This window comes from Aspergillus tubingensis (assembly GCF_013340325.1).
Source record: "Aspergillus tubingensis WU-2223L DNA, scaffold_11, whole genome shotgun sequence".
In the NCBI taxonomy this organism is placed as follows: domain Eukaryota; kingdom Fungi; phylum Ascomycota; class Eurotiomycetes; order Eurotiales; family Aspergillaceae; genus Aspergillus; species Aspergillus tubingensis.
The window spans coordinates 526,768-548,380 of NW_023336285.1; the positions used below are offsets into that span (position 1 = coordinate 526,768).

General features: G+C 52.9%; 9 protein-coding genes across 9 annotated transcripts; 6 read left to right on the top strand and 3 right to left on the bottom strand.

Annotated features, from left to right (window-relative positions):
• Positions 1 to 10: 10 nt before the first annotated feature.
• Positions 11 to 1,502, top strand: AtWU_09513 (Zn(II)2Cys6 transcription factor domain-containing protein; the record flags this gene model as incomplete). The annotated part of the gene is made up of 2 exons (XM_035504619.1): positions 11 to 136; positions 228 to 1,502. 2 exons carry the CDS (start codon positions 11 to 13, stop codon positions 1,500 to 1,502), a joined length of 1,401 nt encoding a protein of 466 aa, XP_035360512.1.
• Positions 1,503 to 1,740: 238 nt separating this feature from the next.
• AtWU_09514 (type I polyketide synthase) lies at positions 1,741 to 9,152 on the bottom strand (the record flags this gene model as incomplete). The annotated part of the gene is made up of 5 exons (XM_035504620.1): positions 1,741 to 3,438; positions 3,511 to 8,053; positions 8,109 to 8,417; positions 8,486 to 8,960; positions 9,023 to 9,152. The coding sequence occupies 5 exons, from the start codon at positions 9,150 to 9,152 to the stop codon at positions 1,741 to 1,743; spliced, it is 7,155 nt and encodes a 2,384-aa protein (XP_035360513.1).
• A 337-nt stretch (positions 9,153 to 9,489) lies between these two features.
• AtWU_09515 (SDR family oxidoreductase) lies at positions 9,490 to 10,693 on the top strand (the record flags this gene model as incomplete). Its single annotated transcript, XM_035504621.1, has 7 exons — positions 9,490 to 9,574; positions 9,631 to 9,807; positions 9,870 to 10,043; positions 10,101 to 10,259; positions 10,316 to 10,372; positions 10,432 to 10,568; positions 10,619 to 10,693. The coding sequence occupies 7 exons, from the start codon at positions 9,490 to 9,492 to the stop codon at positions 10,691 to 10,693; spliced, it is 864 nt and encodes a 287-aa protein (XP_035360514.1).
• Positions 10,694 to 11,037: 344 nt separating this feature from the next.
• Positions 11,038 to 12,097, top strand: AtWU_09516 (SDR family NAD(P)-dependent oxidoreductase; the record flags this gene model as incomplete). The annotated part of the gene is made up of 3 exons (XM_035504622.1): positions 11,038 to 11,074; positions 11,147 to 11,394; positions 11,483 to 12,097. The coding sequence occupies 3 exons, from the start codon at positions 11,038 to 11,040 to the stop codon at positions 12,095 to 12,097; spliced, it is 900 nt and encodes a 299-aa protein (XP_035360515.1).
• Positions 12,098 to 12,250: 153 nt separating this feature from the next.
• AtWU_09517 (cupin domain-containing protein) lies at positions 12,251 to 12,884 on the top strand (the record flags this gene model as incomplete). The annotated part of the gene is made up of 2 exons (XM_035504623.1): positions 12,251 to 12,484; positions 12,549 to 12,884. The coding sequence occupies 2 exons, from the start codon at positions 12,251 to 12,253 to the stop codon at positions 12,882 to 12,884; spliced, it is 570 nt and encodes a 189-aa protein (XP_035360516.1).
• Positions 12,885 to 13,067: 183 nt separating this feature from the next.
• On the bottom strand, positions 13,068 to 14,778 carry AtWU_09518 (major facilitator superfamily transporter; the record flags this gene model as incomplete). The annotated part of the gene is made up of 3 exons (XM_035504624.1): positions 13,068 to 13,973; positions 14,043 to 14,178; positions 14,234 to 14,778. 3 exons carry the CDS (start codon positions 14,776 to 14,778, stop codon positions 13,068 to 13,070), a joined length of 1,587 nt encoding a protein of 528 aa, XP_035360517.1.
• Positions 14,779 to 15,390: 612 nt separating this feature from the next.
• On the top strand, positions 15,391 to 17,283 carry AtWU_09519 (AMP dependent ligase/synthetase; the record flags this gene model as incomplete). Its single annotated transcript, XM_035504625.1, has 4 exons — positions 15,391 to 15,457; positions 15,520 to 16,083; positions 16,166 to 16,893; positions 16,954 to 17,283. 4 exons carry the CDS (start codon positions 15,391 to 15,393, stop codon positions 17,281 to 17,283), a joined length of 1,689 nt encoding a protein of 562 aa, XP_035360518.1.
• Positions 17,284 to 17,401: 118 nt separating this feature from the next.
• AtWU_09520 (thioesterase family protein) lies at positions 17,402 to 18,501 on the bottom strand (the record flags this gene model as incomplete). Its single annotated transcript, XM_035504626.1, has 3 exons — positions 17,402 to 18,059; positions 18,113 to 18,350; positions 18,405 to 18,501. 3 exons carry the CDS (start codon positions 18,499 to 18,501, stop codon positions 17,402 to 17,404), a joined length of 993 nt encoding a protein of 330 aa, XP_035360519.1.
• A 245-nt stretch (positions 18,502 to 18,746) lies between these two features.
• Positions 18,747 to 20,586, top strand: AtWU_09521 (cytochrome P450; the record flags this gene model as incomplete). Its single annotated transcript, XM_035504627.1, has 5 exons — positions 18,747 to 18,984; positions 19,051 to 19,595; positions 19,667 to 19,737; positions 19,816 to 20,383; positions 20,455 to 20,586. The coding sequence occupies 5 exons, from the start codon at positions 18,747 to 18,749 to the stop codon at positions 20,584 to 20,586; spliced, it is 1,554 nt and encodes a 517-aa protein (XP_035360520.1).
• Positions 20,587 to 21,613: the final 1,027 nt, after the last annotated feature.

Sequence of the window (21,613 nt, forward strand, 5' to 3'; positions counted from 1 at the left end):
GAATTTCAGGATGTTCGGGACATTAGTATCGACTCAATCGGAATCGGAGCCATTTATCTCCCATGTGATTAGACCACCGTTTGAGAGCGATCGCGAGTTGAAGCACTTGGCATGTTTGGCGTGTCGCACAAAGAAGGTATGACACTCCAGCAGCCAAGATACCATTAGAATAATGAGCAAACGATGTTACCATGCCCTATGAGTAAACAATTGACCTGCCAGTGTAGCTGAAATGCACCGGAGAGCGAACGGGATGTCAGCGGTGTCTTGATCGAGGACTTCCTTGCGAGTACCAAGAAGCTAACCCTCATCGAGGTCGACGTCCTCGAGGGGCCAGCTTGAATAACAACAAGAACAACGGAGAGGTCGAAGATTCGACAGATCAATCCTCCGCTTCTGCTGCACCGAAGAATTCGGACGGTTCGAGAAGAGCAAGTCATTCATCGGAAGCAGCAAAAGCCCGCATTAGGTACAGAGAAGAGAAAGAGCAAGGTGGAAGAAGGAGTGAGGGGCCCGGTAGTTTGAATGGAGGCACACCTCATGCCACATCGGACCTGGGCGAAGACGGATTGGACCCCGAGCTCTTGACCAGCATGCACGAGCCAGCAACAGAATTAGGGGCCGAAGTGCAGCTTTCAGACATACCCATGACACCCGATGATGATTTATCCAGCCTGCTACCTGACTTCGGCCATACAGACTTTGCCAGCAACGACGTCAACCAGGACTTGCTCTTCCTTTCACAGCTGGCTGCTTCCAGTACGCCGGAGCTCGTGAACCAGTCGTATCCTCCCAACCCTAGTCCCGCCATGCCACGTCTCTCTTCTTCAACATCCCGTCTAGGGATCCCGGGGATATCCCAATTAGCCAGTAGCCCGAGCATCGCAAATCTGCACATGCCCTCGTGCACATGTCTCCAGTCTACCCTGACCCTCTATGAAAGTATCCGCGCCGTGCAGTGGCGTGCCCAATGTGGTGCCAGCGCGGGTCTTTCGCGCGAAATGGCTCATCTGATCCTTAAAGCCTGCAAATTGGCCTTAAATCAGTGCCATCGGCTCATCGGCTGCTCCTCATGCAAGCGTGAGCCACTGTTCGTGATGTTGCTCTGTTCTGTCTGCGACCAGTGTCTGACCTGTTTTGAGACCTTTCACGACTCGCACCAAAGGCGATTGCGAAGTAGGAGTATGACCTCCTCGTCGACCGGAAGCAGTTTCGTCAATGCATCCGAGGCGCGCTCGGAAATGGATCAGCTTGGGGAGATTGTGCAACTGGCCAATTTGCCGTTTGGCGATGTGCCGGTATTGTTGGATGATGAGGATGATATCAACATGACTTGTAGCTTGTTGACCACGCGGGTGGCCTCGATGGTGAGCCTGCTGCGGTTATTGGGGCCGATAATTGATGGTTGTGGGTGGAGGACCCATCATGATACTTTCTCGGTGTTGCAGAAGCGGTGTCAGGGACTGGCGTATACATTGCAGACCAAATCTAAAGCCCGGTAGTGAGTGTAATGCTAATGTGTCATGATCGGTGGCTGTAGTATTAGATATATACTGTTTCTTTGCAAGATAGCATAAGAGCATTAGTCGAATACGTTACTAGATTGCAGTACTACAATACTACTACTTGTTTACATTCTCGGGAAGGCAAGAGCAACGATTGCAGGTCTAGGTAGTCTTTCCTATTTGTCTAGTCAAATCCTAATCTTCTATCACATCAAATGTATAGTATGGTCCAAGCCTATGCGTCAGCCTCTACATCCGCCAACACCATCTCGCTCAAACTGTCCAACGTCACCGTCTTACTCAACAGCTCCAGGAAGGGAATGTCCGTCTTGAACGCCTGGAAGAACCACGACCGGAACTCCGCAGCGATCATACTATCCATTCCATACGCCGCCAACGGCTTGCCCGCATCCAACTTCGCCAGCGGCATCAGGACAAGATTACTGAATCTGCGCGCGACATGGTCCCCTATGGCTGCACGCAGACTCGCCCCTTCCTCCACCGCGGCCGCGACCTCCATCGGCAACTTGCCCGCCTGATTCTTGAGCGCCATATCGCCCTCACCATCCAGCGCCCGACTGAGGAGAATTGCCCGGGGGTCATTCAACGTCGGATTCGTCCCTTCGAATCCCTTCTTGCGTAGCTCCTTCAACCCAAACGGCTCCAACCCGGTCAGGATATGAGCGTGCGCCCGCTCATCATAGGAATGGGGCACGGTCTGCGTCTCCGACAGGGCAATATCGATCACCTGGATCATCTCATCCTCATTGATCGCCTGGATTCCTTTCCGAAGCAACAGTGCCTCAATCTCTGGGTTTTCATGCAAGTAGCCCACCTCGGAGATCATACCTAGTCCCAGAGCTACCGCCGGTTTGCCCAGCGCGCGGCGATACCGGGCGAACATGTCCAGAAAGTGGTTGCCCGCGCAGTAGTTGGATTCCGTGGCCGTGCCAACGCTGCCGGAAATGGAGCTGGTCATGAGGAAGAACTCCAACGCCGCGTCGTGGCCCTCTAGCGCACGGTGAAGGTTGAGGGTGCCCTGCACCTTAGGGTCGATTCCCGTGTGCCACGCTGCGTTTGACATGGTCGTGAAGAGCGCTTCATGGAGGCCCATCGCGGCCTGGACAACACCGCCAATGGGGCCCGGTGCGGCCGCAACGACTTGGTCAACGTCCGCGCGGGAGCACACGTCCCCGCGCACCACGACGCATACCGCGCCCTGTGTCTCCAGGTCGTGGATGAGGGCCTGCGCACTGGGCTTGTCGGTGCCAGACCGCCCCAGGAAGACAAAGCGTCGCGCTCCGCGCGCCATCATCCATTTGGTCATTGCCCGGCCCAGACCTCCCAGGCAGCCGATCATCACGTAGCTCTTGTTGGCGCTGAAGGTAGTGCGGTGCTTCTGCGGGCGCAGCGCAACCTGTGCCTGGGGGTTCTCCAGCGTGATGACGACTTTGCCCATGCGATTGCGCGAGGAGAAGTAGCGGAAGGCCTTGGTGGCATCGGCGACGTCGAAGGTAGTGATCGGGTTGGCGCGCCCGATCGTGCCGGCGCGGTAGCGCGAGAGGACGTCTTCGAGAAGGGATGCCCAGCGCTTGTGGTAGGCGTCACTCGGATTATAGAACATGTTACTGAGATCGAAAGCCGTGTAGGTCGTGTTGCGCAGGAAGCCGTCCATCTCCAGCTTTCCGCAGTCAATCAGGTCGCGCTTCCCGATCTCGATGAACCGCCCGAACGAAGCGCAGCATTTCCAGCTCGCGTGCAGGAGATCGCCAACCAGGCTGTTCAGGACAACGTCAACGCCGCGGTTCTGGGTGGCCCGCATGATGCCCTCATAGAAGGAAGTGTCGCGCGAGCTGAAGATGTGGTCTTCGGATAGGCCGAGGGTTTCCACGAGGTAGTTCTTCTTGTCTTCACTGGAAACGGTAGCGAAGATCTGGACCAGGATTGATACTCAGCAGACTGTAATATGGAACCAAATTTAGGGGAATGGGGATCGGAGACTTACCTCAGCCTGAGCTTCCTGAGCGACTTGAATCGCCGCAATACCCACGCCTCCTGCGGCGGAGTGAATCAGGACGGTCTCGCCCGGTTGAATCCGAGCTCGGTCGTGCAAAGCGTATATGGCAGTCGCATATACTACTGGTAATGTGCACATGAACTCAAAAGACTCATTCTCCTCCAGTTTCTGACAACTCCACTCCGGCACGACCTCCGAGGTGCGGAAGTGATTAGGAGCCATCACGACGACACGATCGCCTACCGCTACGCGGGTCACCGCAGCCCCAACATTCTCAACAACACCGCAGAACTCCAAGGCGCAAGTGGCATCTTTGGTCTCTGTCTTGCCGCCAAGCACGTAGAAATCTTTAGCATTTACTCCCACGGTCCGTAGCCCGACCTGGACACTCAAGGGGTCTTCCAACGTAGCCGGCAAGGGGCGCATCTGATCGAAAAACAGGCTGTCAAAGTTGCCCGGTTCGAGTATCTGCAACTTCGCCGGCCGAGCCTGCTGCAGGGTGGTTTGCACCATCTCGTGGCCCTGGCGCTGCCGGAATGTGACGTTCAGATGGTCGTCGGGCACAAATCGGCTGACGTGCACCAGTCCGTCGTTCTGAATATATTCGTAGTCTCTGGGAAACTCACTAGAGTGGAGGACAGACAGGATGTTCTTGGCTGTGACGGGGGTCTTTGATGTTGTATTGTCGACATCAAATGTGTAGAATTTCAGCGAAGGATGTTCCATCATGACGGCCCGCGCCAGACCGGAGACCAGGGCAAACTCAGGCTGGGCCCCGTTCAGCGAGTCTCCTGCCGTCACCCACAGCAGCGTTTCCGCGTTGTCGGTCATTAGTTTGATCCCGCGCAGCTCGGATTCAGTGCTGGTCGAGAGGACCGGGTTTTCGGACTCAATAAGGCTGATGATTGTTGCTCCTGTGGGGATCATCCCGTCAACGAGATCATCGAGGTAGACATGCTTGCAACTCTCCGGGCCGTAGGTTTCGTGTAGCTCCGCGACGATGGACTCGCCTAATGCGGTGCTTATGCTGCGATCAACAACATACACTGGATATTGCTGAACAACTGATGTCGCCGGATCGGCGACTGGCTTAGCGAGGAACACACGACCTCCCCCGTATTCGAGAATGCATCCAATGGCCTGGAAGCCATTCTCCGCGGCATGCAGCCGTGCAGTAGAAGGTGACAAGCACAACAAGGATCCGTCGTCGGCCAGCAGGTCTTTGATGATGGAGAGCTTAGTAGCCAGATAGATATCCGTCTGTTCTCTAGCGGGCAAAATGATCAAGTCATATTTCGAACCATCTATGGCCGCGTGGTGTTCCAATGCGCCGTCTAGACGCTTTCCGAGATCCAGTTTTGTACCGTGAAGGACACCGTCATCCTTGATCAATCCCGATGTGAATTCCAGAACTCGTGGGAAAGAATCTCCTCCATGCAACAGATCGAGGGTGGCGTTAGTGATGAGGTGATTCTGATTGCCGAGTTCCAACACCCGCATGGACGGATTCTTGTGGGACAACAGGTCCAGCGTAGCTCCCATCTTGAGGAGGCCTTCGTCGCGAACCGGTGAAGTTGATTCATTGAAAAACTTGCTCAAATACTTCCGGAAATGATCTTCCGGCATCAACCCCAGCCCATACACATCCGGCTTCCACAACACGCGCAGCATCGGATGACGCTGTTCGCCCGCGTCGGCGCCCTGTCCTGTCTGATACGGCGAGAGCTTGACATTGGCGATTCTAGCTGCGACTTGCCCGTCACTGGTGCTCAGTTCGGCATCGATCTCAGAGGTGCCGAAGCCTACCACGCGCGCGACGGAATCGATCGCCCAGGATTTGGTAGCCGCGTCTGACGGCTCAGGGGCGTGAAGGTGGATGGAATCAAAGCTGACGGGCACCTTGGCCCGCAGTTCGCGGACGCGGCCTCCGGTCGTCGCCACGATGGCCGTCTGGAGCATGGCATCGATGGTGATTGGGTGGATGGGGTACTCAACGTCTAACCCTTCGGAGACGTAGTCTTGCAGGAGGGGGACTTGAGCCTTGCAGACAAGATCGGTCCGCATGCGCGAGACATCAAACCGCTGGATTGACTGAAATGCCGGTCCGAAGTTCAGCCCGACCTTGATGAGATTCTCGTACCACACCCGGGGCTGAGTGCTCTCCAACATAGCACGGTTGATCTGAACGTTCTGTACGAGGGACGGGGCCTCGGGGTTGATGCGGACTCGACCCGTGGCCCGAGTTGTGGAATCACCCTGGTCGTATGAGACAATGGAGAAGTCGTACCAGTATTTTGAGTTGCTGGCCGATGTGATCGGGGTTGGCCGGATGGTTGTAAACAGCTCGACTTCGGTCGTGGGTGAGTCCGTCAGGGCCAGGGCAGCCAGGATATTCACATTCTGTAGCTCGTAGTTGGCAGGGCCAGAGGTGGCAAACCCCGCAATCTGTCGCATTCCCTCCACTGCCATGGAGACATATCCGGCTCCAGGAAAGACAATTGTGTTCTGCAGCTTGTGGCTGTCTAGCCAGGGGATATCGGCGACGCGGATGACATTGCGCCATCGCGCTTCCAGACCATTTCCGCCGGGGATCTGTGAGCCCAGAAGCTCGTGTCTGGGATACTTGCGGGTGCGGAACTCGATGCTGCCGCGGCATTCGTGCCACAGCGCAGCGTCATAGGTCCACGGGTATGGAGGTAGATCAGGCAAGACCGAGCAGTCCGACTGGAGGCCGTTGACTTTGCTCCAGCAGATGGATTCTCCGCGGAGGTACAACTGGCCAACCATTCTGAGGATGGTGGTGACTTCATTCTTGCCTCGCGACAGAGCGGAGGCATACGGGAAGTGGTCATCGGACAAGGCAAGCGTCTTCTTGATCTGCTTGATGGGCATCTCCAGGGCCGAGTGAGGGCCTAGTTCAATGAAGTGGTACTTGTCAATCTCTGTCATCTTCTCTACACCATCGCTGAAGAGGACGGGGCTCTCCAAGTTGGATCTCCAGTATGCCGCGTCCGGGGTGCCCTCGCTCAACTGGCCTGTCACGGTTGAAACCCAGGTGACATTGCCTGCGTCAAGCTGTACTGACGGTTCCAACTTCTCCAATGCAGCTTGTAGAAGGTCCTCATAGTTCTGGCCAATCCGCGCCATGTGGTGGGAGTGATAAGCACGACCGCCTGTCTTCAGTGTCCGTGCAAATGTCCCTCGGGCAGCGAGGGTCTCCACCAGCTGTTGCACGGCGTCCCTGTCGCCAGAAACAGTCACGCTCTCCGGCGAGTTCACGCAGGCGACGTTGGCCTTGCCGCCCAACGACATCTCTTTGATGGCGGCATCGGCCTCAGATCTCGAAAGCCCGACAGCCGCCATGGCTCCATCTCCCATATCAAGTGCAACCGCGTAACCGCGATAGTAGGCTGCGGTGATGGCTTCTCCCAGAGACAGGCGACCGGCCGCGAAAGCCGCCGCAATTTCACCGGATGAATGGCCAACCACTGCCGCAGGCCGAATGCCCCAGGAGTCTAGGAGACACACCAAAGCAATTTGCACCGCGGTGCATGCCGGCTGCGACTGGCTCACGTGTTGGATATTGCTACTCTCCGCTGACGCTACTAGCGCGTCCTTCAGATGCCATTGGGGAGGATGGTCAAGGCTCTGAAGAATGCCGTCCATCTCGGAAATGGCGTTCGCAAACCCGGGATACTCTTCGATTAGGTGCTTCCCCATTTGCGGCCACTGTGCCCCTTGGCCGGTGAACACAAATGCGTACTGACCGTTGGCTGAAGAGCTGGGACGGCCGGTGACGAGGTCCTCGCTGACAAGTCCATTTGTGAGACTGGTATCGGAGACAAGGAATGCCCGATGGGGCAAATGCGACCGGCGCGAACCCAGGGTGTAGAGAAAATTGGTCAAGTCCGGATGCTGGGACAGCACATACTGGTGCAGCTGATCAACCCGGGTGGTCAAAGACGCCTCGGAACCTGCCGAGATGGGAATTAGAACCTTGGAACGTGCAATATCATTGAGGCGGTGCTGTTGCTGCATTGGGATAGCATAGGGCCCGGCAGATTCAATGATGGCATGGGCGTTGGCGCCCCCGTAGCCGAAGGAGTTCACGCCGGCTCGGCGCGTTGAAGAGGTCCCAGTCGAAGGCCAGGGAGTCATCTTCTTCACGATGTCGATGTTCCACTCCTCACATTTAATCTTGGGGTTGATCTGGTTGACTCCGATGGACGCCGGGATGCTTTCATGTTCCAGGGCGAGCACCGTTTTGATGATGCCAGAGATACCACTTGCTGCTTCGCTGTGGCCAAGATTGGATTTAACAGACCCGATGAGCAAGGGCTGACCAGCCCGGCTGTGGAAGATTTTCGATAATCCTTCGGCCTCGATGGGATCGCCTACGGGCGTTCCTGTACCGTGGCATTCGACGTACATTGTCTGGGAGAAATCGAGGGCTGCCTTTTCGTACGCTTTGCGGATCACGGCTTCCTGACCTTCTGCGGAGGGGAGGGTGATTCCTGATGTCCGACCATTTCTATTCTCATGTTAGCTGGGTTCCTTTTATTGATCGATGGAAACAGAGAACGTACGAATTTACTGCAGTTCCCCTGATAATAGCTCGAATTGGGTCGTTATCCTTGATGGCATCGGAAAGACGCTTCAAGTAGATACACCCAATGCCCTCTGCTCTCCCATATCCGTCTGCCTCGTCGGAGAAGGTATGACACGTCGAGGTGCCTGACAGCACACCGGCCTTCATTGTCCCGAGGTGTTGTTCAGGCGACTGAATCAGGTTCGCACCCGCGACAACGGCACTGTCGCACTCGCCATTCTCAAGGGCGGCGCAGGCTACATGAAGACAGTACAGAGACGATGAGCAGGCGGTATCGAGAACGAAACTACAATCCATATGAATTAGTGCACGGGCTCAATCCCCCTTTAGTAGACTTCATGGGAATGTATATACCTTGGCCCCTTCAAGTTAAAGGTATGACTGATGCGATTCGCAAGAATCGTCGTCCCCATACCCGTCGCACTATACCGATGCAAATACTCGGGGTCCCTCGTCTGCATCACCTGAAAGTCAACGGTGAAATTGCCGACGTAACATCCCACGTTAGAGCCCGACACCTCATCGAGACTGGCCCCCGCGCTCTCAAACGCCTCGAACACCAATTCCAGCAGTTTTCGTTGCTGCGGGTCCATGTAGGTCGCCTCGATAGGGCTGATGCCAAAGAAGTCCGGGTCGAAGGCGCGAGGATCCTCCTGGAGAAAATAACCACCCGTGGTGTGCATGGATCCAGGTCGATCCACACCTTTGGGGTGGTAGAAAGCATCAACGTTGAATCGACTTGAAGGGATCTTGCATTGTCCTGATTTTCCCTCCTTGAGGAAGTCCCAAAGACGGGAAGGCGAATTCACGTCGCCGGGCAAGCGACAGCCTGGCAAACTTTAGCATTAGCTCTGAAATATTATGTACGCCGAGGTAAGGGGGAGTTCGAACCCATTCCAACGATGGCAATTGGTTCATGCTGGCCACGAGCGGTATCTCTATGTGGGCCTGTGCCATTTGCAGTGAAGACGGAAGGCGACGAAGGAACGGAAGAGGGAATCGATGAGCTAGATGGAGCCATTGTAGAAAGCCTTGGACAATGAAAAGTCTGCTAAATGCAGGAATCATACAAAATTCTGAAATGCAATTGTCGATTAGATCTCCTTCATCATGGCCATATATGATGGTGCCCCGTAACGACAGAGGATAGACCGGGAGGGCTGACGGAGGAGCTCCTTTGGGAAAGCCCCGAAATACTACAGGGCTATGAGTGCCGGTCTCTCATGCTCCGGAGGTAGATGGCCTCTTCTCTCTTTACCTACCTCGATCAATGGTTGCACCTGTCTGAGTGACTCTTCTGTGGACGTTCCTCACTCGACACGCGCCCTATTGCTTTGATACCAGTTCTCTAAGAAAGGATGAGCCACATTAAAGGTGCAGTGATCACAGGATGTGGAAGTGGAGGCATCGGCCATGCGTTGTCTGCGGAATTGAAACGTCGAGGTTAGACTCACGCATGATTCTTGCTTGAGTATAGATAGCATCCTTACGATCGCCAGGGTTTCACGTCATCTCGACGCTCCTGTCCTTTGAAGACCCAAGCCATCTCGAAGCCCTCGACATTGAGGTGGTGCGGTGCGATGTTACCAGTGAAGAAGACGTGACTGCCTTGAAGAGACTAGTGGAGAAACGACTTGACGGGCGCCTTTCCATCCTCATTAACAACGCAGGAATATGTAAGTCATTACCTGGTTAGAAGCCCGATAGAGTGGCTCCAACTGACCGAAGCGCCGAGCAGGTTATACGATGACAGCAACTGATACCGAGGTTGACGAAGTTGAAAAGATGTTCCGGGTGAACGTCTTCGGGCCAATGCGCATGGTCCATCATCTCCATCCTCTTCTTGTGCAAGCCAAAGGCCTCGTTGTCAACATCGGTTCGGTCGGGGGAATTGTGCCCTACGTCTATGGAGGTGCGCTCCATCCCTTCAGCTAATCCTGTAGCTTACTGAGATGTAACTCCAACCCAGCCAGCTATAACGCCAGCAAAGCAGCGCTTCATCATTACGGCAATACGCTGCGCGCGGAACTCAAGCCTTTCGGTGTCCGAGTTGTAAATATTATCTCGGGAGAAGTCTCGACCAATGTCTTGCGCACTGATCGTTCCAACCAGCGAAAGCTCCCAGAAGGTAGGTTTGGAAGGTCTGCATCGCGCTTAAATTTGCCGCTGACCTGGACATTGCAGAGTCGATCTACAGTGTTCTAGCGGAAGACTTTCAGAAGCACATTTATCGTACACCCAGTAGGTTTCACAAGACCCCGATTTTCTCTCCATCACTTGCTCATATACTTTATCTGCAGAAACCATTACCCCGGAACAGTATGCCCGGGGTGTGGTCGACCAACTGCTCAAGCCTTCTCCAGCAGCTTGGGTGTGGTACGGTGCACAGACGGGAATTGTGCGGTGGTGTGACATGTTGCTGCCGCGCACATTCTGGGTAAGATACCCTGCAATCGGTCAATCTCATAGCTAACGCTGATTCAACAGGACTGGCTGTTCTATCATATGTTCAATTTCGAAAAATTGGCGAATGCTGTCCGAGGTGTGAAGGGAGATGTCTGATCCTGGAATTCTTTGTGTATATTGGTAGTAACTTTACCCTCGAATCCCAAACATTGTTGCAGGGGCCAATACTGGCTGTGCTTAAAGCCAGGAATAGTATGGATGTAGTGGAACTCTGAGCACTCAATTGTAACATTGTGGTTGGACCTTAGCTCGGGCCGGTTCTCAAAGGAGCGAACCCCGATATTGAATTTCATCGGAGATAACTAGGTCTGATTTGTGGCTTCAATGAACAGGTTCATACATTGCGATAATCATATTTAGCATTGAATCTGCTCATCGTATAAATGCAAACATACATACACCTTCCTCTCAAGAACAAAAACAAGAATCATTTAGCAAAGATGAACATTGACGGATTCGCACTCGTGACGGGAGCAGGTAGGCGCTGACTGGCAAAGACACCGACCCATAGTGTTCAACAACTGATGTGTATATCGGGATCACTAATAGGTAGTGGCATTGGCCGCGACTGTGCAATTGCCTATGCCATTGAAGGCGCAGCCGGTGTGGCATTCGCCGATCTTGATCCCATCGCAGCGACAGCCGCCGCCGAAGAAAGCAAATTGCTCGCTACGAACCCCAACTACCGAGCATTGACCATTGAGGTTAATGTCCGTGATCCAGACAGTGTCCAGGAGATGGTTGACACAGTCGTCATGGCCTTTGGCCGCATTGACTACTCCGTCAACAGCGCAGGGGTGAGTGACAAGTGACGCCCGTGATCCCAAAAATATATACAGCATAATCTTTGCTATCTTCAGCTGACTATTTGTTCAACCCTTCTAGGTTGGTGTCGAGCAGCCAGCAGAGATTTCCAAGGCGTCAGTGCGAGAGTTCGAGCGCTTCATGGACGTCAACGTCAAAGGCACGTTACTCTGCGTCCGCGCCGTGAGCGCCCAGATGAAGCAGCAAGAAGCTCGGCACTTCTCGTTGCGTAAGTCCACTCCCGCCCGGAGCTGTGGTCGGGGCGTGATCATCAATCTGGGATCGAGTAATTCGTATGTGGCGACGCCCAATATCGTTCAGTATACGGCCTCTAAACATGCGGTGATGGGAATTACCCGCAATGCTGGTGCGTTCCACACGCAGTTCTTCCTCTCTTCCTCCACATTTCAGAAGACTGACAATGAGAAAAATAAATCAGCCCTGGATTTGGCCCCATACGGGATCCGAGTCAATTCGATCTGCCCCTCGTGGGTGGAAACTCCGATGATCGAGCGAGCGGTGGCGGGCGATCCGAATTTGGCATTTGTGATGAGTCGAGTGGTGCCGATGGGTCGGATTGCGACGAAGGAGGAAGTCTCCGATGTGCTGATGTTCATGAGTAGTCCGCGGGCGAGTTTCGTCACCGGGGCAGGCTGGATGGTCGATGGAGGGGCTACTCTGCAGCTGCAGACTTGAGATCAGTATCCATAAACATATATAGTACCTCGATAGTATCAGTATCGTGTTCCTCCACTAGTCCCATCCACGCTTCATTGCTACTTGCTCTCTCTGCGTTCGTATTCCCATTAACAACAACCACTACTACTTCTACTACTACTGCCAACCACCATGGAAGACACCGGCCCTATCACCCAATTCCCAGCTGACGGCCTCCGCGCCTCGAAGCGGCTCATCACGTCCCACAATTCCGAGGGCAAAGGCGTCTTCATCACCGAGGACCACGGTGATCACCACAAGATCATGGTCCGCGGCAAGGGCGTGGCCAACATCATCTACAGCACCAAGGGCAACCCCGTAGACATGACCGATGACGCGGACGTCAAGTTTGCCAAAGAAAATGAGGTATCCCCTTCTTCCCTATCTCACAGCCTCGTCAATCACTTCCTTCTCTAATATTTCAAAACAGCCTCCCCTGCACATCCCCAACGGCTCAGTTGTCCGTCTCATTGACTTTGCCCCTGGCGTCGAATCACCCATGCACCGCGCCGTCTCCCTGGACTATGGCATTGTTATTGAGGGCGAAGTGGAGATTACCCTGGACAGTGGCGAGTCCAAGATCATGAAACCGGGTGATATCTCAGTGCAGCGCGCTACCATGCACAAGTGGCGGAACGTGTCCGATACGAAGCCCGCTCGCGTGGTGTTTATTTTGTTGGATTGCTTGCCATATTCGGTTAATGGGGTGCAGATGACGGAGGATTTGGGCGATTTGGCTGGTGAATATGCTGAGAGGAAGGAATAAGTGCTTTCCCGTGGGACGTGTGATGCGTTTAGATAGGTGATCTTCGAAGACGCCACACAGTTAGAGAAATCGTGGAGACAAATGTCTTAGAATACTACCAGATCTCGCGGAAAGTCAAGGTCATAGAGGAAATAGCAATTATATACAAAAAAGGCAATCAAACTCATAGACAGATGATGGGGCTTATGCAGACTCTGTGGTCAATCTCTTCAGCGCCCGACTCCGGACCCGCGCCTTGTGCCCCCAGACATAGAACAACACCGGGATTGGGATCAGCCCAAATTCCAAGGCAGCCAGCACAATCCCAGCCAAGCGTGGACTCAACGCGTGGTAGAACCGCTCGCCGGCTTCGACCAAGCCTGCCGCGAGCAGCGACCGACAAACGACATTGGACACCAGAGCCGACGAGGCAAACATCCCATACGAGGCCGCTACATAGTTCGTACCGTAGGTGAAGATGACCGTGTTGCCAAACCCGAAGAGGACACCGCCGATGATGGACGCTATCCAGGGAATTGAGGTCGGAAGTGAGGTCAGCGCGAAGATCAATTGCCCGACTGGAGCTAGCACGGCAGCGATGATGATGACGGAGACTGCTGACTCCGGAGCGCGTTTGCCTGTTCGCGCATCGACTGGATGTCGATTGATTAGTCGTCGCAGTATGGGCTCACACAAGACTGTCAGCGTATTACCGATCAGCACTCCCACGAAGGCAAGGCCGGAGATCTCGGGGGACCAGTGCCGGAGGTCGGAGAAGACTATGGGGTAGGCGATGAAACAGAGGTAGAGAACGGCGTAGATGACGGCGATGTACAGATTCCAGAACCACAAAACGGGCTCGGTGATGCACAGTTGGATGGGCCGCCAAATGGCCGTGGGAAGGCGTTGCTGGAGGGGGATTGTCTCATCGTGCTTCGACCACCAGCGTAGATCACCGGTGGACTGACGCTTAGCGGCTGCGCGTCGACGCAGGATGATGGGCTGGTACGTCTCTTTCATGCAGCTCATCAGCAGCCATCCCACCCCGGAAATGATCATAATAAACCAGTTGATGCCTCGCCAGCCCCAGCGCTCGTAGACAAATCCACCCTAGACGAACAAACCTGCCTGTTAGCGCTTTGTTCACTGTGCTTACGTTGTCCCCTCGGAAGATCCTACTATAATCGGTCCAGTTACTGGTCCATTCAATGGACCAATGGAATATACTGACATTGCCAGCGCCAGTCGCGAACTTGGCACAATATCGACCAGGCTCCCCGGCGCAAGGGTGATCATCACTCCACCGAAAATAGACCTAATCGATCGACATAAGCTTTACCAGTCCTGCAAACTGGAAACACAAGACTCACCCCAAGACGCGCGCCACCAGGACGACAGCAAACGAGTTGGCCATAGCAGCGGCTGGAATTAGCCCTACATAGACCAGTAAGGAAACAAAGTACACCGGTCGCCGTCCAAATGTCTCACTCAATGGAGCGAGAACAAGCGCCCCGACCGACCACCCAATCAGATAGAGCGAAATACCCAGGTTGGCGACCGTTTCGCTGGCAATACCCAGCTCGACCATCATCCCCGTGATGCCGCTGGAGTAGCACGTCGAATAGAGGACCGTGGCCCATGCAGTGTATGTGATGGCCATGATCGCGCAGACCTGGTACCAAGTTTTCCAGTTTTTGGGGTTCTCGGGGTCGTCATCGCGGAAGTCAACGCAGAACTCGGGAATGTGCCTGCTAGACTCATTGTTGGGTACAAGATATGCACTCGACGCTGCTTGCGAGGGCGGTGTCGCTTCGCCTGTTGGAGTGGATATACCCCTTTTTGCTTCTAGAGCGATGCTATTTTCGTCTGACTGAGGATCAATATTGGGACTCTCTCGGGTCGGATTCAAGGCCATGGTTGGAAAATGCTAGGCTTTGACACACTGGGACCGGAACCTTTTCGAGAAGATGGGACAACATAGTTCAATGTACAAGTACCCCCGATCGCATTCTTTTATCTTATACTACGTCTACCACCGCTTACGGGTTCTAGTTTCAGTCCGCAGTATTAATTTAGTCGATGTTATCTACCAGCTTATCTGACATGTTCTTCCAGTCACGAACAGGAGTTAGGGAGCGGCAGTGCATAAGGTCAATCACCAACACTAGGCTTCCACCATCAGCTCCCTCCTCTGAAACACGCTAGAAGCTCGAAGCCTGTAGTTCGCCACTGGGAAGTGACAGCTGAAACAAGGCACAATAGCGGGGGCGAAGCGTCGGAGTTCAAGATTTGGGGTTTAGTTGCATCCTGGGGATTTCGGGCTGGCCGAAATAGGAAATGACCATTAGGGCCGGCATTGATTGTGGTGGTCACTCAGTTGGTGCATCGGCCAGGGGCTGAGACACCAGCTGCATGTAAGTCTACTCATTCATAATCATGGGGGCTATATGATCATTTGTCCCTGCGAATGCGTCTACACACTTGTACCTTGACTATACAACAACGAGAGGCAATCTAGACGCCTATCATGGCCGTGTACTTGCCCCGTAAGGATTACAACCTCCCGCAACTCGATTTGTTGTCGGTGATATTTGGTAAGGACACAACAATGATAATCATCGGAGAAGTGAGATTTCTTTTTTGCTAAGATACGCAGACTCTCCCATTTCCTGGACCGAGGAAGACACCGTCCTCCATGCCGAGGCAGACGATCCAAGCAACCAGATCACAAAGGGCCAGGCACGAATTCTGACCAAGCGCGTCGCATACCATCTCCGACATGACTTTGGCGTCGGCTGCTCACCATCTACGGATGTAGTAACTGTCATTTCCTCCGGACAGGTCATGCTGCCAGTGCTGTTCTATGGAGTCATCGCTGCCGGGGGCGTTTATTCGTCCGCATCGTTTACCTGTACTGCATCGGAGTTGGCTGCTCAGATCAAGCGAGCAAGGAGCAATATTGTGCTAGCCAGCGAAGACTGTTCTGAGGTTGCCATTTCTGCCGCAAATAATTGTGGTATCTCCTTGAATCGCGTGCTCATCTTGCAGAGCATGGGACATCGGAGAGAACTCAGATGTGCAGCCACCGATCGCAACTACCTCCAAGAACCTTGGTTTTCAAACCAAAGGCTAGATTGGGAACGAATACAAGATCCTGAAACCCTTAAGAATCGGACGATATGTCTTCTGTACAGCAGCGGAACGACCGGGCTTCCGAAGGGTACGTCCACGAGTGTTGATCTACCTTATACCATTAATTTGGAATACACATTCAAGGACTGACTTATTCTTCTGGTAAATAGGGGTGCGATTGTCTCACCAGAATCTGGTCTCTTCCTCACTTCTTCCGTCCCTACTAGATCGAGAATACATCCTGCAAAGACGGCACAGCGATCCTAGCTACGTCTATCGCGGTACGACACTGGCACATTTACCCACAGCCCATATTGGTGGCTGTCAGGGATACTTCACCATCGCCGCCATCTCCGGTGTCAAGGTGTACTGGATGCGCCGGTTTGACTTTGCGAAATTCCTCGAATACAACAAAAGATACCAGATCACTGAGTTCTTCACGGTCCCGCCGATCTATCTTATGATCGCGAAGTCGCCACACGTCACGGACCAGTTTCAAAGTCTACAACGTGCCTTGTCAGGGGCCGCACCTCTGGGGCCACAGTTGCAAGCAGCAGCTGAGAAACGTCTCGGCTGCCTCATCACACAAACTTGGGGGCTAACGGAAACGTCCGGGGGGGTGACAATGCTCCCCTGGGACGGCAGCTTGAACGACAACTCTGGCAGTGTGGGAGCCCTAATGCCCAATTGCCGTCTCCGTATCGTGGACGACGACGAGAGGGACGTGGGCGATGGCGAAGAGGGAGAGCTATTAATCTCCGGACCAAATGTAATGCAAGGCTACCACGAGAATCCCGAAGCCACTCAAAACTGTTTTACCCGGGACGGTGCTTGGTACAAGACTGGCGATATCGGCCAGCAACGAGGACAACTGTTGTATATCGTTGATCGGAAGAAGGTAGGTTGAGCGTTACAACGAGCGAAATATTATCTCTACTAACTCACGTGCTCGGTATAGGAGCTCATCAAGTACAAGGGTCTTCAAGTTGCACCCGCTGAGATTGAGGGTCTGCTATTGTCCCACCCTTTGATCCAGGATGCGGCGGTGGTTGGTGTGACCGATTCGGAGTCTGGAAACGAGTTGCCGCGGGCATACGTGGTTGCGGATCGCGCCCAAATTCCTGGATCAGAGATCCTGAGCTTTGTGAGCTCTCGATTAGCTGCTCATAAGCAACTTAGGGGCGGTGTGGTATATGTGTCCGCTATTCCGAAAAGTGGCAGTGGAAAGATACTCCGAAGGGAGCTCAGAAAGATGGCAGCAGATGTTGGGAGATCCTCGAAGCTCTAAGCCGGGACATATTTGTCAGGGCCCATATTTTCTCATGGAAGTTGTGTTAGGTTTCCCGCGAGAGATGAGTAAGGTTAGATCATAGCGAGGGTATATACTATTCGTATCTAAATATTTGTCAAATCTTTGCCCGTCCGCCGTTTCTCTCCTTGGGTACAACCAGCACTGATAACTGGCCTATCGCCACCAAATCACCCTCAACATCGCTAATCCGAAGCTCAACATCCATTTTCTTCGACGTAAGCTGCTGAGTACGGGCCTCTTGAAATAACCATCTAACGCCTTCGGCTGGCAATGGCTTGTGCGGCTGTAGCTCTAGTGTCATTGTGGGATACCAAGCAGTCACCCACGTCTCTGCGTCCTCTTTAGTCAACCTCATGCCGACCTTCTTGTCCTCCACCTCCACCATCCGGTTCACCATCCCGACCGCGCTATAAGGCGACGGCTCCACTCGTTCCGCTTTGAAGTTATCTGGAATCTGTGGCCAAAGGTCACTAATCATCGGAATACATTCATTTGTCAAACGGTCGTGAGCAAACCGAGGACCTATCCATTCCACAACCTTGGTCGAGCCAAGTCGAGAATCTCGCGGAAGAATGTAATCGAAATGAGTTCTGACGCGTGAGTAGGGGTCGTGGCTGATTCTACACCGTATCCACGACTCATCTTGAACACTCTCTTCGTCGTCGATGACCATTCGAGGAACTGGCTCGGCTCGCCTTCGCTCAATTTCGGGGTCCAGAGCAATCGCCGGAGTTTTAATCCAAGGACCATATCTGGTTTTGTCTAACATCAGCATCTTCTCATCTATACATTTGTATTGTCCTACCGTATGTAGCACAATGCTCGTACTTGGCCATCCTGTACTAGTCGTATATGAAGCAGGCTGGTAAGGGTCCCCTTCTGTATTTCTTCTACTTCAAAGACTCCAGTTCTATGGATCGCAACGCGCCGCACATACTCCACATGCAGATTTTGTAGGGTCAAAGGGTTAAAAACATCCCACTCGCTTAAATGCACTCGCGCTGCCTCTGCAAAGAGTGCCGCGATGAAGCCGCCATGGGCAGCTTTAGAGCTGGTCAGCCTGTGTTGTTGCCCTTCGAAGATTGGAAAATTATTACCTTGTCCATTTGCATACGCCGACTCGAAATATTTTTCGTATGTATGAGGAGTCAAGCGCTTAACTGACAGTGCGTCACGGAGTTTGTTGGTCTCCATTCTAGTTTTGTATGATTGGGATCAGAGCTGAACAGCGTAGAAGTTTGCTCGCAGCCAACCGCAGGATGATGCCTAGTATAGTCCTGCAGATCGGCATGCACTAATCCGTCGTCGGGGCTTTCCGTAATGGGACGATGGCCGGCACAAATCAAAGTGTACTATATCAAGCAGACATCTCGATGTTAGTACCTGAGAGGAATAGACTACACGTTTCGCTCGCAGACACTACCATGGTAGCGCTCAGGATGCAGGACTATTTTTCTCTGGGCCAGATTGGCCAGATTGGCCTATGCGACGCCGCAAGGATCCTTTTCACCCTATTCGGCTCCTACGTTGTTCTTCGCTTGATGTACAATCGCTACTTCCACCCTCTTCGTAACTTTCCTGGACCGATCTGGGGGAGTCTCACGGATTTCTATAAGCTGTACATTGTGGCGCAAAAGGATGCCCACACTCGTGGTATTAAAATGCACAAAAAATATGGTCTGAAACTACAACTACCATAATGTAGTACAGTGCTCAGTGTCACTAATACACATCAACAATCAGGCCCTATCGTCCGAGTAGCGCCCAATCTCCTGGCCTTCAGCGACCCTCTCCTCCTCCCCGTGGTCTACCATCGTCGCGCCGATAAGACCGAGTTCTACAGCACCGGCATCCTCGGAGACATCCCGCCACCATTCCAGACCCTCAAACACGAGGACCATGCGGCCAAGCGCAAACGCATCGCTCCGTCATTTTCTATGTCTAACCTGCGCCGCCTGGAGTCCGACATGGATGTTCGCATTCTTGAGTTCTGTTCCACCCTACGCAACAAGCATGCCAAAACCGGCAACCCGCTGGATTTCGCTGAGTATGCGCAGTGGTTCGTCTATGACCTAGTGACGCAGCTGGCATTCGGCTCTCCGGTCGGCTTTGTGCGGGAGACGCGCGACATTGGAGGGCTAATCCATCATTTTCACGATATGGCGCCGTTGGCGGGCTTCATCGCGGCGTTGCCGTGGCTAGCTAATCCGATTTTTCAGAACCCCTTGTTCAAGAGGTATCTAATGCCGAAGCCGGGAGATAGTACTGGGACGGGGCAGATTATGAAGGTGAGAGGGGCACGAAGAATTTGGGCGCATGCAAAGAATTCACTTTCACCTTGCTAATGCGGTGCAATCAGTTTCGCGATGACATGCTTGAGCATCGACTTAAAGACCGCTTCGCCGAAGGATACGATGATTTCCTGTCCAAGTAGGTGCCCTTCATCTCCCAGCCTTCTCGGCCCATGAAGGCGCTAATCATCTGTTACCCTGTTTCGAATGAACACAGTCTGCTTAAAGCCCGCAACGAGGATGGCAGCCTGATGACCATCGAAGAGATCAAGACCGAATGCTTTGTGCTGATGGTCGCCGCCTCAGACACTACCTCGGCCTTCATCTGCCCCTTCGTGAACTATGTAGTGCAAAACCCACAGATCTACCAATCACTCATGGAAGAGATTACCACGTACGAGGGGAAAGGCCTGCTCTCGAACCCAGTGGTCACATATGACGAGACAAATGCGATGCCCTACTTCATGGCCTGTGTCAAGGAAACGCTGCGCTACTCGCCTTCCACCCCTATGATAATGCCCCGCTACATAGCCAAGGATGGGATCAAGGTGCTGAATGATACGTATATCCCCGGCGGAACGGAAATGGGCGCCAACCCATACGTGGTTCATCGTGACACGAAGATCTATGGCCACGATGCGCACTTGTTCCGGCCTGAGCGATGGTTGGAGGATGAGGCGCGATCAAAAGAGATGGACAGGTATCTTATGAGTTTTGGGTATGGTTCGCGCGTATGTTTGGGGAAGAACATCGCTCAGCTGGAGACTCAAAAACTGTGCTGCCAGGTACGTCTCATACTTTTTACTTCTGCATGCCCTTCAGCCTGGAATCTCAGTTGGTCTGACTTGAAGCGCAGCTCTTCCGTGACTTTACGATTGACATCGTAGATCGCAATAATCCTTGGGAGGCGAATAACTTGGCCATTATGGTCTTTGCCAAACAGTTTCTTCGAATCAGTGAGCGCACAGCTACCTCGGGAGCCGTTTGAGGCTTTCCCATGGGATGCGGTTTCTCCATTTGTGCTCACTAGTACTAGCTCTCAAATGTGACAAAGAAACCAGATGATTAATTACGTTACCAGGCCTCTCTTTTTAGCTCACTTGCTGTTCATACACGCTTGATGCAGAGAGAAGACATGACAAAATCTTTCCATAATCTTAGACTCTCAGGCACTCTTGTCTACCCTTCCAGTCGACATGTGCCGATAATGATAAATGATTTGGATTTGGATTATGACCATACTGTAACTCATCATAACGCAGTGTTGCTACCCGACCATAATTATTTCGAGGGACTTGGGGCTAACACGCGTTGAACGGCAAAGTGTACGGATCAGGGCATAAACTAGCATAACATTGAATGACATAATAGTGCAGAGGATAATTGAACAAATTAGAATCGGACTTTCCCTTTCTGCTCGGCCCGAGCCGTATCAGGCTTGGCCGATAAACGACCCGTACTGGAGTGCCAGAAAGAAAATGGCCAACTGAATGCATTAACAAATAATTATTTATTGCTGTTAATGTTGGCTATGAGACTATTCGAACTAAGTAGTCGTAGTGAGCACCGTAAGATACTATATTCAAGTAAATATATATGCATTGATCTTCAACGATTACCAACTAGCTTGATGTTCTAGACAGACCTGAAAGCCACCAAATATATTATACTATCACTCTTCCATCCGATACTTAAGTCACCTCAAGGACCAGGTGAGGTGGCTCAAGCACAATAATGGCCCTCACGAACGAAGTTATCATATTCAGGGCTTTAACATTTGGTCCCGTGACGTAATGCGAGCCCGACGAGTTGGAGATCACCTGGACGTTAGAAGCGTACATATAAACAGTTTTGCAAGGCCTTCGTTTGAAGGTGTCTTTGGCGGGCACAAGTAGAGTGGCCTTGGTGTTGAGTTCGGTGAACAAGGGCCGCTGTGGTGCTGAAACCCGAAGTCGACATATCTGCATTTTGATCTACCTTGAAAATAGAGTTAATACTACCTACCATATGTCGCG